This window comes from Oryctolagus cuniculus, chromosome 8 (assembly GCF_051225735.1).
Source record: "Oryctolagus cuniculus isolate XC-2025 breed Fujian yellow rabbit chromosome 8, ASM5122573v1, whole genome shotgun sequence".
Lineage (NCBI taxonomy): Eukaryota > Metazoa > Chordata > Mammalia > Lagomorpha > Leporidae > Oryctolagus > Oryctolagus cuniculus.
The window spans coordinates 73,658,169-73,673,198 of NC_142874.1; the positions used below are offsets into that span (position 1 = coordinate 73,658,169).

At 40.8% G+C, this 15,030-nt stretch overlaps 1 protein-coding gene and 1 non-coding gene across 3 annotated transcripts in view; both read left to right on the forward strand.

The window, feature by feature from the left end:
• TNIP3 (TNFAIP3 interacting protein 3) overlaps nucleotides 1-15,030 on the forward strand; it is a 115,327-nt gene that overhangs the window by 33,105 nt on the left and 67,192 nt on the right. For both annotated transcript variants that reach the window (XM_051819818.3, XM_089302573.1), the window contains exon 3: nucleotides 14,568-14,685. In XM_051819818.3, the coding sequence (XP_051675778.2) occupies nucleotides 14,568-14,685 (118 nt within the window). The remainder of the gene's footprint in view (nucleotides 1-14,567; nucleotides 14,686-15,030) is intronic.
• Nucleotides 7,108-7,211, forward strand: LOC127483334 (U6 spliceosomal RNA). The gene has a single exon (XR_007909529.1). It is a non-coding gene; the product is annotated as a U6 spliceosomal RNA (small nuclear RNA).

Here is a 15,030-nt window from a genome sequence, read left to right on the forward strand (position 1 = left end):
ATGTTTTCTAATGTACAGTTTGTCGGTGGTTACCCAAAGCACCCAGGCACCCTAGAGCACGTGTGCTCAGGTGTCTGTCTCAGCATCCAGTGTTTGCCAGGGACCCAGCAGCTGCCAACTGCCAAACTCTGCGTAAAGATGAAAAACATTGCTCAGAGTGTGGAAAACCCCCTCAGCCTGGCAAGTTCAAACTCGGTACAGTTTTGAGAAATGGAGTCTAAATAAAGAATGCTGAGGACCCTCCTTGAAAGTTTTTGAGAAATCTTGGACTGTAAATATTCGTCTTCTTAAGATTATGCTAAAGGCAATTTGTAATGTTGGGAGTGTCTTCCTTACAAAAACTCTCCTGCAACTGTCCTAGTAAACCCACTGTTCAGCACTCTCAGGTGTGGTTGCTGTTACCTGTTTGAGCCAGAACGAAGACAGGAGGAAGTCAGTTAGCATGTTTGTGTCCATCTGGGGGCAATAAAGGAAGCAAGAGAAAGTATTCACCATTTCTCAACACACAAATGGAAGAAATGCCAAATACCATCCCAAATGGCCAGGTAAGCTCTTTGGCACAGAGAGTGATTTTTGAAAGGGGGCCCAGTTCCCAGTTCACAGCAAGCCTTTATGGTGCCTTTGTGCAGCTGAAGAAAAGGTGCCTCCCCTTCTGGGCAGGTGCAGCCCCAGAATGGCGGTACTCTGGGCTGGGTGAGGAGAATGTGGACAGGATCCCAGCCTCCCTGCCAAGCCAGCTGCTCCTAGACAGCACTACACAGACTGACTCTTAGTGACCCTGGCAAATCACCTGCTCTGATGTCATCTGAAAAACATTGAGCTTCCTTTTTTCATGTGAGGCTGTCAAAGGGAGGTGTTAGCTCTGGACATTGTGGATTTGGATTTCCATGATCACCACTCTTCACTGGGACATCTTGTAGCCATTGCAGCTTGGCACACACACCGGGCAAAGCTGAGTGGGAAGAGATGGGTATTTGGGAGATGGACTTAATCTCACACCTCTGTTCTTTATGGGTTGAAATATTTATTTTATTTTTTAAAGATTTATTTATTTGAGAGGAAAGTTAAAAAGAGAGAGAGAGAGAGAGAGAGAGAGAAAGTGCTTCCATCCCTAGTTTGTTAAAAAAAAGATTTTGCTCTTTAGCCTTGTGATGGGCACACACATCTTCAATGCCTTGTCAGTTTCTTTGTAACTGAAAATTTGGGCCATAAATATCAAACCCATATGTTTTGGGTTGTTTTTTACTCTGAAAGCAATTCATCACAATAAATGTCAAGCACTATCTTTCAGCCTATTCCTATATACCTGTGCAATGTTACTGCTGTTTACTCTTTTTGCTTTAGCATTTGGATTTTAAATGGTTTAAAAGTGTCATTGTTTACTTTAGCTTCCTGGTACTTTATTACAAAAAAAATAATTTATCTTAATTCACATTCCTAAGGGAAACTAAATATTATTTACACTCACCCAGAAATACACTTTATTAGCCATATTCTTTAGTTCTTTTCAAAATCTACTTTTAAAACATAACAAAACATTTCATAAATGCTCAATTTTTAAATTGCCAATGCTGGTAGTTTCAGTGCAGGTCTCACATGTATTCAGCCAAGCAATAATTGTCCTAGAAACTTCTTTGTCCACAGATTGAGTTTACTTAATGGCAGTGAGTTTATATCATGATATCCTACTGCTCATCAACAAGGTTTTTTGACTGTATTATGTGGCTCTCTTTATTACCTGGAGTAGTCACCATCTTTGTTTCTCTTTCATGGTGGCAGACATATTTTGAGCAAGTTTCCTATATTTGCTCTTAAATCCTTTCAGAATTGTTGGGTGAATCTCAATTTTTTTGTACTACTTTTGTTTTCCAGCTACTTGGGAACAGATTTTGTGTGTACCTGAGTTTGCACTTAGGTTTTCTTAATGAGAAACCCAACATGTTTAATAGTAAAGCCAAAAACCAAGTTTTGTCTCTTAGCAGCCATCTGTTTGTGATTTGTAGAACTTTTACATTGCCCTGATAAGTAGCCCCATTGCTTTCTCATTGGTTTTTGCCCATCTTTGGTCAACTAAAGTATGCTATGTTTCTGCTTATCTATCTATCTATCTATCTATCTATCTATCTATCATCTATCTATCTATCTATCATCTATCTATCTTGGAAGGCAGAGAGACATACAAACATCAGTTGGTTCATTCCCCAAGTGCTGGTGCAGCCCTGACTGTGCTAGTGCTGGCAACAATTGGGGCTAGGCCAACACTGCAGCCAGGATCCCAAAACTCAATTTGGGTCTCCACATGAGTGGCAGGGACCCAAGTACTAGACCCATCATCACCAGCTATCTTTCAGGGAGCACATTAGCAGACAGCTGGAATCAGGAGTGGAACTGGGACACTTTAAAAAAAAAAAAAAGCTTCATAAAACCTTTTAATGTTCTGATTATGCATTAATCAGAAAAAATTTAAAAATGTGTCTTATATCCTTAATATCAACTTTTTCACTTGACATTTTCATAGTGTGTGGGGTGATATTCCTACTCATGTATATAGCTTATATTGATCAATCTGTGCAACCAGTTCTTTCATCTTATCTCCTCTCTGTTTTCAAAACACACATGCATACACACATAGAAAAAAATAGAAGATCTACCATGACTTTATTAAGTTTTTTATATTGAAATTATACTATAGAAATCACTATAAAAATCTTGGGCAGGCACTATGGCACAGCAGGTGAAGCCACTGCTTAGGGCACCCATATCCTGTATTGGAGTGCTGAGATGGGTCCCTGGATATCCCACCTTGTATCCAGCTTCCTGGTGATGCATCCTGGGAGGCAGCAGATGATGGCTCATGTCCTTGGGCTCCTGCAGCTCACATGGAAAACTGGGATAGAGTTCCAGGCTATGGCCTGATCAAAAGCCAGGAACCAGGAGTTTCTTCCTGGTCTCCCACATGGGTGAAGGGCCAAGGATTTGGGTCATCTTCCATTTCCTCCCCAGGCCATAGCAGGGAGCTGGATCAAAAGTGGAGCAGCCAGAACTCAAACTGGCACCCATATAGGATGCTGGCACTGCAGGCAGCGGATCTACCTGTTACTTCACAGCACCAGCCTCTCAATAAGTTTTGCACCAAAATAAACTTGTTTTGTAATTCCCTTTCCTACCAATATTTTGAAGGGCCTACATGTGTGAGGCAAGCGTTTCTGCTGTGTTTTCTAATTTGCCCAGCTTTGGGGGAATTTTCTTCTAGCCTTTGATTAGTGTCATTTCTACAAGTACCAGAGGTGCTTTTATGTCAATCCTATAAAAAAGACAAATGAAGATCAACAGCTGTTGATCTGGTAATGAAGATCAGTAGCTATTACTTTAGTTATTTTTGCTTTGTGTACTCATAACCCTTGATAATTCCAATTTGAATTCAATGATTTAGTTTTGCCATTTCAGATAGGAAAAAATGATCTGTTCTCTATGCTCACAAGGACATAGACAAGGTCCATAATTCACTGGCTTTATAGTGTTTACATAAAATAATGCTGTGATAAATATCCATTTTAAACTGTATAAAAGTCACTACATTGTGGGATAATTTTTTCAAGTATTTAGTTAAAAAATAAAAGCTCTCTTTTATACAAATTTATTTCCTCTGGAATCTCATTCAAATCATGAAGACTCAAGTGGTTGGTGTTGACAATCAATGGGTCTTACACAAAATAGTTTTTTAAAGACTATTTTCTTAATTAAATGAGAAAAAAGCCTTTTGGCATTATTTTTCTGCTGTGCCTGTATGTGAGTGCTGGCCACATTTCTGAAGTCAGGCGTCTGTCATCCAAGGATTTCATCAGAGCCTATCTGTTTATTGTGAGATGTGCACAGGAAGGTGAAATGCCAGCCAGCAGACAGAGAAACTGGGAAGACATTCAAGGTTTGGGGGTTTTGTTTGTTTGTTGTGTAATTTTTATAATTCAGACTGTAAATATTAACATGGGAAATTTCTCTTTCTGGTGTCCTTGGACTACAACAGGCCAGCAAAGTAATTTTTTTCACATAAGTGCTCTTCCTCTACTTCCTTTTAGGAAAACAAAACAGAACCCTAAGTCATCCTAACTGCTTCAGTTTGCCCTAATTTTATCAATCACAAGAAAGATTTATCAACATATATCTTAGTTCTTGATGCATATGAGATGGTAATTTTATTTTATAAAATGATTCCTAATTTACGTATCAAATCAGAACTTACTTCAGTTTAATATTTTCAGTACTTTTGCCTTCAAATAATTTCAAGCCTAGAAAAAATTCCTGAGATTCCTGAGAAGTATACAGAGATATTTTTTTCTCTCCATTTGGAAGTAAATTACCACTGGATAGTTTGATGTGTCTTTCCTACATTCAGGGACATTATCCAATACTACTGTAAGACAACCATCAAAATTAGAAAAGGAACATTGGTACCTTGCTATCATATAATCCTCCAGCTCCCTTTAAGTTCTTCCAACTAGCCTGTTACTGTCCTTCACAGAAAAAAAAGATCCAATCCAAGATCATATGTTACACTTAGCTTCAATGGATTTGAATCTCCAGTAATCTGGCACAATTCCTTAGTCTTTGCTTGGCTTTCATTATCTGGTAGCTTTAGAAAATGAGACGCCCAGTATTCCATTGGATGTCTCTCTACTTGCTTTTGGTTACTGTTTCTTGATACTTGGATTCAGGTTTTGTATTTTTGGCAGGAATACCACACATGTGAGGCTGAGTCTTTTAAATGCCACCTCTCATATGATTACAGTTTGGATTCTTCTCTGTACAGGAGATTTTAACTTTGATCAGTTGATTAAAACAGTGTTTGCCAAGATTCTCCAATGTAAAGTTTTTCTTTACTGTTTCCTTTTGTATCCCCTAAGTATTTGAAGGGTTGGGGAAAATTTTATGAAATTATAAAACTATCCCATTCCTCATCAAAATTGTAGTCACAAGCTTTAGCATCATTGGTATTTCCTATTTGTAAATATTCATTCATTTTTTTTTTTTTTTGAAAGCCAGAGTGAGAGAGGGAGAGGGAGAAACAGAAAACTATCTTCTATATTCTGGTTCACTCTCCTAACGATCACAAAAGCCAGGTCTGAGCCAGGCCAAAGCCAGGAGCCATAAACTCCATCCCTGTCTCTCACAGAGATGGCAGGGGACTAAGGATTTGGGCCATCTGCCACTGCCTTCCCAGGTACATCAGCAGGGAGCTGGGTTGGAAACAGAGTGCCCAGTACTCGAACCAGCATTCTGATATGGGATGTAGTATTGTAAGTGATGGTTTAACCAGATGTACCACAATGCCTCCCCAAGATATTTCTTATTTGAATTACCACTATGATAGTTGTCAAATAGTGACTTTCTTAAAGGACTCATTTTATTTATTTGAAAGACAGAGTGACAGAAAGAGAGAGAGAGGTGTGGGGGGGGGCATACAGAGAGAGATACCTTCTCAAATGGCTGACAACATCCAAATCTGGGCCAGGTGAAGCCAGGAACCTGGAACCCTATCCTGGTCTCGCATGGATGTATTTTGGCCATCTTCCGCTGCTTTCCCAGGTGCATTAGCAGGGAGATGGGTTGGAAGTAGAGGAGCTGGGATTGAGCCAGAGCACTGATATGGGATACCAGTGGTGCAGGCAGTAGCTTAACCTATGGCACTGCAACACTGACCCCAGATAAAGATTTTCTAATAATTTGACCTACATTTGTTGACAGGCATTCCAATGTAAAGAAAAGATTTTTCTGGGGCCAGTGCTGTCTCTCTGACTGTCTGTAACTCTACCTGTCAAAAAAAAAAAAAAAAAAAAAAAAAGAAAAGAAAAGAAAAGAAAAGAAAAATAAAAAAGAGAAGCTTTTTCTTAGCCCTTTTAAAATTTATTTTCAAGTCTTCTTGTCAGTATAGATTGATGATTGCTATTTTAAGTAATGAATTACAAGACATTCTTAACATTATTAATTTTGATTTTATATGTGCTCCTTATTTGATCAGTTCTTTGAGTACTTCCTAATTTTGGACACAAAAATAAACTCCAGGAATTTCACATCCATATAAACATGATGAAAGAAAAGAATTTAATGGATTATTGCTTTCATAAAATCAACTTACGGGGCCAACACTATGGCCTACCAGGTAAAGCCATTGCTTGCAGTGCCATATGGGCACCAGTTCAAGTCCCAGCTGCTCCACTTCTGATCCAGCTCTCTGCTATGGCCTGGGAAAGCAATAGAAGATGGCCCAAGCCCTTGGGCCCCTGCACCCACATGGGAGACCTGGAAGAAGCTCCTGGTTCCTGGCTTTGGATTGGCATAGCTCTGGCCATTGCTGCCAACTGGGAAGTGAACCAGCAAATGGAAGACCTCTCTCTCTCTTCCCCTTTCTCTCTCTCTCTCTCTCTCTCCTTTTCTCTCTGTGTAACTCTGCCTTTCAAAAAAATAAATAAATCTTTAAAAAAAAAAAAATCAAGGCTGGCACCGCGTCTCTATAGGCTAATCATCTGCCTGCGGCGCCAGCACACCGGGTTCTAGTCCTGGTAACTCCTCTTCTTGTCCAGCTCTCTGCTGTGGCCTGGGAGTGCAGTGGAGGATGGCCCAAGTGCTTGGGCCCTGCACCCCATAGGAGACCAGGAAAAGCACCTGGCTCCTGGCTTCGGATCAGCATGGTGCGCCAGCTGCATTGCACTGGCCGAAGTGGCCATTGGGGGGTAAACCAATGGAAAAGGAAGTCCTTTCTCTCTGTCTCTCTCTCTCACTGTCCACTCTGCCTGTCAAAAAAAAAAAAAAATCAACTTACTTACAACTTAATGTTCTCATCTTTGATGGCATAGTCCTGAAACTTTGACCTCACTGATAGAGTGCAAAATATTTTTTGTCAGATACCTTACGTTAGTTTTGTTATAGGTAGTTCAAACTGTGCTGAATTGAATCACAAGCAGTTATTTTTCATTGTAATTCTATACATTTAAAAATACCTGCTTCAGAAAAGCTCCTACATAGCATACAGAAGGAAAGCTGTTTGAATTTTTTACATAAGTGCACAACAAGGATCACAACTTAAAAGAAGCTATTGAAGAGGAAATAATTGTGCCCACTTTGGCTTTATCTATAGTAAAACTAGAACAAGGCAGAGATTATTATGACTTCTGTGTAAGGATGAAATGCAGATTTGTGAAGCATTCCATGTTTTTTAAAAAAGATAATTAAATCATTTTTATTAGAAGTTTTAAGATAAGTAAAGCAAAACAGATGTAGTTATTTATATGAACAGCACACGTTCTCTGCACTTCTGTCTCAACCTTAAGTAAAAATTGAGCAACATGAGGAAGTATTTTCTACCTGAACTGAATGCATAGTGCCCTCTAGCGGCTCTATTAAATCAGTGCACTATTTCCAACCGCAAATAAACTTAAGGAGGCTCTAAAGGGACAGACAGCACGTGTAATCTCACTGACCAGTCTGGCTTCTCTGTGCACACAGTCCTCCTGGGCATAGCCACAAGAGGTTTGGCTCAGGTATAAAACATCAGTATGGTGTCCTGGCACATCACAAAAACTGAGAGGAGGCCGGCGCTGCGGCTCAATAGGCTAATTCTCTGCCTGCGGCACCGGCACCCCAGGTTCTACTCCCGGTCGGGACGCCGGATTCTGTCCCGCTTGCCCCTCTTCCAGGCCAGCTCTCTGCTGTGGCCAGGGAGTGCAGTGGAGGATAGCCCAAGTGCTTGGGCCCTGCACCCCATGGGAGACCAAGAGAAGCACCTGGCTCCTGCCATGGGATCAGCGCGGTGTGCCGGTCGCAGCGCGCCGGCCGCGGCAGCCATTGGAGGGTGAACCAATGGAAAAAGGAAGACCTTTCTCTCTGTCTCTCTCTCTCACTATCCACTTCGCTTGTCAAAAAAAAAAAAAAAAAAAAAAAAAAAAAAAAAAAGAGAGAGAGAGAGAGAGAGGAAATAAACAGCCATTCAGCCAAGAATGCAAATTGAGGGTAATGACACAGTCCATGTTTATAAGAACTATCTCCTAATCCTCTGGGTTTTCATTTCAGATATGGAAAATCAATTTTTATACACTTAGTTCAATGATTAAACCACACAGGCTTGTATAAAACTTTTAGAAATATTCCTTCTTGCCTGAGGATCTTGCTACTTTAAAATTTTTTCAGGTAAACTCTTGCCTTCTACCACCTTTCAAACTTCAACTGCTAATCTTTCCAATTATTAAAAATAATTAGATAACAGGAGTAAATCATCCAAAACACATATACACAGAATAGTTCCTTTTTTAAAAAAATCATTTTAGTTTTTGAAAGGCAGAATTACAGATGGCCAGTGCCGCAGCTCAATAGGCAAATCCTCTACCTGCTGCGCCGGCACACCAGGTTCTAGTCCTGGTTGGGGTGCTGGATTCTGTCCTGGTTGCCCCTCTTCCAGTCCAGCTCTCTGCTGTGGCCAGGGAGTGCAGTGGAGGATGGCCCAGGTCTTTGGGCCCTGCACCCCCATGGGAGACCAGGAGAAGCACCTGGCTCCTGGCTTCGGATCAGCGCGGTACGCTGGACGCAGTGGCCATTGGGGGGTGAACCAATGGAAAAGGAAGACCTTTCTCTCTGTCTCTCTCTCTCTCACTGTCCACTCTGCCTGTCAAAAAAAAGAAAAATAAAAAAGAAAAGAAAGAAAGGCAGAATTACAGAGACAGGTCAAGATAGACAGAGAGGTCTTCTGTCCGCTGGTTCACTCCCCAATTGGCTGGGCCAAGCCAAAGCCAGGAGTCAGGAGCTTCATCTGGTCTCCCACGTGGGTGCAAGGATGCAAAGACTTGGACCATTTTCTCCTGCTTTCCCAGGCCATTAGCAGAGAACTCGATCAGAGTGGAGCAGCTGGAACTCAAACCAGCTCCCATATGGGATGTTGCATGGTGGGAAATGGCTTAACCCGTTACACCACAATGCCAACCCCCGAATAATTTCTTTATCAAGTAATGTGTTTCACTCAAAATTAGTCAAAAACATCTTTAAGAGCCCTAATCATAATAACAAGGGACTACATCTAAATTCTGCTGCTTGATTAGAGTCTTCCGGACAATGCGATAATTCTGGTTCACCACAGACTATGATTTCTGGTCTCTGAACATCTTGAAGCATTTCCATTCTAGATGTTTCCTTGTCTCAGATTTGAAAATGTGGTTTGTTCTCGAGAATCTTTCTTTTAAAAGACCTGGCTTATGACACAAGATCAGAGCAGAAAATGTGATTTGGGCAGCAGACCCAGTGGGCTGTTGGTAGTGGGCGAGTCTGTGGAAGAAGGCAGAACTCTAGTATCCTAAATTCCTCCTTGCTTTGCCATCATGTTCGCCGTGCACCTTCTATATCTTTGCCATTGAAATACCTGCAAGTGATTTCCAAGATGGTGGCTATCTGGTTTGTCCATCGAGTGTAATTATTTTCTTCAGCTTGTCAATATTAATGAAGGAACCATGCCATGTAACCATAAAAACTAAGTCTGTTGATCTGGGATTGCACATTCACCAAGTGTCACTAATGCCAACTAGCAACTCAGTGACCTTAAAGTGCTGATTTCTGGTAATGTTAACATTCAGTTTGCAAAAAGATAAAAGCACAACTCTCATACAAACATACAATGAACCTATAGAATCAAGATTTTATCCAAAGTAATTATTATAGCTCACTTCTTTTCTTTTGTGAATTAATGAGGTATCCAGAAAGACAAGAAAGCTTATTCAAACAGAATTTGAAGAGCTGAGTATTTACAGGCAGTTTAATACCAGAATGTTAGAACAAGTTTGTAGTAGATAGGAAACAACCTTAAAAGGCAATAAACTATAACTATTTATTTTTATTTTATTTATTTATTTGTTTGTTTTCTGGCAAACAAGTGTCCATCCTCTAATCAATACATAGAACTCAAATAAGTAAATAATCCTTGGATGAAATTGTTAAACAATGGCATTCAGGGGCCGGAATTGTGGGTTAGGCTGATGCCTGCAGCACCAGCATACCACATGGGCGCTGGTTCGAGTCCCTACTGTTCTGCTTCTGATCTAGTTTCATGAGAGACTTAGGAGAAGCTCCTGGCTCCTGGTTTGGGCCTGGCCCAGCCCTGGTCATTGTGTGGCTATGTAGGCAGTGAACCTTAGATGGAAGTTCTCTCTCTCCCTCTCCCTCTCTCTTTCTTTGGAACTCAGCCTTTAAAATAAATAAATAAATATTTTAAAACAACAAGACAACAGAAACAATGGCATTCATGTTTCATCCTCTGTGTAATTTTTTGGAGGCCTTTGTACTACACATTCTTGAATAGTTAGTAACAGTGCTGAGGGCTCCAAATATCACTGGAAACCATCCATTCCCTGTCCTCTCAGGTTGCTTGCTAGGGTACTAGGCAGAATGTTACTCCCCAATGTGATTCTAGGAAAAAAAAAAACCTTGCAATCATATGCACCTTAAGGGAAACATTTAAAAAGTTACTATTCAAGCTGGCTTAGTGTGTGATCCTATTGGTAAAAATCTAATTCATACAGGAATCATTGTTCTGTACTCTCTGTTTATTTATTCTTCTGAGTGAAAAGCAGGAACTGGGCAGGTAACAGTAGAGGAGATTTGTGTTTACATAAGTTTAAAATAAGCTGAGAAGGGCCTGTGCCATGGTGCACTAGGTTAATCCTCCATCTGCAGCGCCAGCATCCCATATGGGCACCAGTTCTAGTCCTGGTTGCTCCTCTTCCAGTCCAGCTCTCTGCTGTGGCCTGGGATACCAGTAGAAGATGACCCAAGTGCTTGGGTCCCTGCATCCACATGGGAGACCAGGAAGAAACACCTGGCTCCTGGCTTCGGATCGGCGTAGCTCCGGCCGTTGGAGCCATTTGGGGAGTGAACCAACGGAAGGAAGATCTTTCTGTCTCTCTTTCTGTCTATAACTCTACCTGTTAAATAAATAAATAAAATCTTTTAAAAATAATAAGCTGAGAATAAGCCAAGAGCTCCACCAGTATTAATGAATTTCCTTTCATTCTGTCGCACTCATCTTGAACTCTTAGTCTGAAAACATTGCCTCTATAATCATCTGTTCATTTATAATTTAGCAAGGAGGCTGCCTCAAATAAGATTTTAGTAGTAGTGTTTAAATCAAAGAGTCATTTCTAAATTTTTATAATTTCAATGTGAAGGGAAAGAAAGGAGGGAAAAGAAGGAAGAAATTAAAGTCAACTCTTAGATAAAGAAAGCCATGGTATGATTTTTATCTTAAAGTGGTCACTTATCACAGTAACCGAAGTTGAGCCTGTGCTTATTGGCTGATTTTTTTGTGGGTCAAGAACTTGATTGAAATTTTAAAAAAATGTTGTCTTCAGAAAAGACAATACACACATGCATGCTATTTTGTATTTGATTCCAGATGACTCACATATTCCTGGATCCTGTCCAGGGACTCTGGTCACTCACAATAAGGAGCCACACGAAAGACTATTGAGTACCTGATCTCCCAAGCCTCTCCTAACAGTTGACTTTATAAGTCAGCCATGTTGCAGTTGGAAGAACCAATAGGTTGTTTTCTTTAGAAATATAGCACAAATGCCTATCAAATTGAAAACCTAAAACAGATTATTGAGAAGCAATACAGTCATCCATGCTGCACTAACCACTCCTGAAGTCACTAACAGCCCCATGGTAGAGTAGTAAAAATTGTAGACTTCAGAGTGGATCCTGGCTCTGCCCCTCATAAATTAACTGACCTTTGAGAGTTTACTTACCCTCACTGGGTGTCAGATTTCCTATCTGGGAAACAGAAATGATGAAGGCACAGTCCTCAGGGTAAAGAGCATTGGAACCATAAATCTTTTCTAATCCGTGAGCAGAATCAGAGAATAGATCCCAAGGTGAGGGTAATGCGTACCAGTGAAATGAATGCACAGATTGTGTAGGATTTGTCCTATTTGTGTTTAAAAGTCTGGTAGGGTGATTTTCTTTTTTTATTCAATTGTCAGATCATGGTGTTATAGTAAAAATGTAATTACATTGGATGCAATTATTTAGTGATTGAAAGAGAAACGAGGGTTTATCAACTTTAATTACTTCTTTCAATTGTCAGGAATCTGAACTTTGTAGAAAATAAAGAAACCTTGATAAATTCTGCTTTCTTTTGTAAAGTAAATCTAAAGCAAACTGAAATTCATAAAACATAATGAATTTTACTAATTCAAAACAGAAGGTAAAAATATTTTATCTGCTTAAGTCTTGCAATTAAGTAAAGAATAATCTAAAAGAGTAGCTAAGAATGTTATACAACTCGAATGGATGACACAGCTGTCTTTTATTTAAAGCAAGGCTAAACTTTTTGATTATCTTTTGAACTAAATTGAAAATTTTTGCACTTTTTATTTTACTTTCATCAACATACCAAATTTATGCTTGTGACTTTCCAAATTCATTTGTTAGAATGGTTAGTAACTATGTCTAGCTCTCAGAATAATAACTATCAATTACTCAGTATCTACAGTATACTTAGCTCTGAGCTAAGCATTGTGCATGTATTATCATTAATCCCACTGATAGCCTTATGATATTACTTTTCTCTTTTTAGAAGCCAGGCCAATAGGCTTCACAGATATTTAGAGATTTATACTAGGCCCTACTGTTATGTTCACACATACGCTTCTTTCATAGGTGCCACATGTAACTTCTGAGACACATTAATCATTGTGACAATGACAATGGCCATGAAATGGCGATCATGAAAGAAAGTGAGCCCAAATCCTAAAGTATAACCCCTGGAGCTCCACTACTTCCTTGTCCTGTGGATTCCCAGCTGAGTTCCCACGTGCTGCAGCCCTGTGAGTGCCATAGTGGTCCCTACCGAGACTCACTCTCTCCATGGACAGCTCCTGTGATGGCCGTGGTGGTCCATTCTGAGACTCACTCTCTCCATGGACAGCTCCTGTAATGGCCATGGTGGTCCATTCTGAGACTCACTCTCTCCATGGATAGCTCCAGATCTCCAGTCACCATCACCTGGTACTCTTCTTTGCTATTACTTCTCTTTCTGTGGTGACCAAGATCACTGACGCTGTGGTAACTACACCGAGCTTCACTCTGTACCAAATGCAGGAGCCCACAACCCCTATAATGTCTCTTCCCCCTTGGGTTGCACCTCAGGGGGATGCCTGCTGAACCATTCCCCTAATGGTACAGAGGGAGCAGTTCTGAGGTTAAACATCAGCACTTGTCCAAATGAAAAGGCAAGAGTAACTCTTGGCCTCTATACACATTCCCCACTGAAGTAAACCAGAATCATCACTGCACGTGGTTATTGCTGTGCAAATTCAGTGCCTTGTAATAACGGATACTCAGTGAGTTATTGCGTAAGGAAGAACACATTCACTCATAATTCAGGTAGAGAAGAACAAGACAGCCAGGAGAGCAGTAGCAATAGAGATCAAGTGCCCATTCTGAAGCTGCTGCTATTAGTGTTCCTTGCTTAAAGATTTATGCTACAGTTTCATCAGTCTTATGGGCTTGAGGGGTTTTGCATACATTTTAGAAACACATGTAACTTAATGGTTAGGTGTTTTGAGTTAAAACTCATCATGGAACCACATTTATTTATTTATTTTAAAGGAGAAAGCACATTTTATTTTCTTTTTTTAAAGGTTTTATTTATTTATTTGAGAGGTAGAGTTACAGACAGTGAGAGGGAGAGACAGAGAGAAAGGTCTTCCGTCCGTTGGTTCACTCCCCAAATGACTGCAATGGCTGCAGCTGTGCCGATCCGAAGCCAGGAGCCAGGTGCTTCTTCCTGTTCGCTCATGCAGGTGCAGGGGCCCAAGCATTGAGCCATCTTCTACTGCCTTCCCAGGCCATAGCAGAGAGCTGGATTGGAAGAGGAGCAACTGGGACTAGAACCGGTGCCCTTATGGAAAGCTGGTGCCGCAGGCAAAGGATTAACCCACTGTGCCATGGTGCTGGCCCTCTTTTCTTTTCAAGATTTACTTATTTATTTGTAAGAGTTACAGAGAGAGTGAGAGGTCCTGCATCTACTGGTTCACTCCTCAAATGGCCACAATGGCTGGTGCTGAGCCGATCCAAAGCCAGGAGCCAGGAGCTTCCTCCGAGTCTCTCATGTGGGTTCAGGAGCCCAAGCAAGTGAAATTATAAAAATTTAGAAATGACTCTTTGAACTAGACACTAATACTAAAATATTTGAGGCGGCCTCCTTGCTAAATTGTAACAGATGATTATAGAGACAATACTTTCAGACTAAGAGTTCAAGATGAGGGGGACAAAATGAAAGGAAATTCAGCAATACTGGCTTGTCATGGTTATCCAGCTGTGAAAATCTCTATTGTTGTCTGTTTTTCACTTTGTGCCAGTGAGTGCTTTTATGGTATGGGCTAAATGAAACAAATTGTGGTCTGAGTTTGGGAGATTCTAGAGAAGGATCCTGCATGAATAACACCTCCATGTTATTCATAAAGTTGCTGTACCCTGGAATGATTTTTCATTGCCTTTGTAAACTGTAACTTTCCCATTCTCCTGGACAGATGTGAAAGCATGGAGCTGGACAATGAAATCCGGGACCTGATTGAGAGAAGTGCTCCTGATCCAAAAGGGGTCACCCCAGAGGCCACGCCTCATCACAGAAACCCATGTTCTCCCAAGGTAAGGAAACCCGGCCTGTGTATTTTGTGTGATATGTTCTGCAGCCATCTGTTCACCAGGAACTTACGGGGACAGTCCCCACATCATTTACAGTCATTCATGTACTTCCTTGACGACGGAGAGGATCAAGTGAAGCAGAATAAAACTCCTCTCAACAGTCACTTCCTGTTGCCAAAGAAAGCCTCTGGCAGAAGAAGCTTTCCAGTCTGCCATGGCAGGCAGCTGTGGCCACAAAGGCCATAGGAAAAAAAATGCTCCACGCAGTGACAACTCTTTCGGACGGGGTGACCAAATTTAAGCAAATCCATTTAAATTGGGTTACCCAAACCAGCACAACTCATGTCC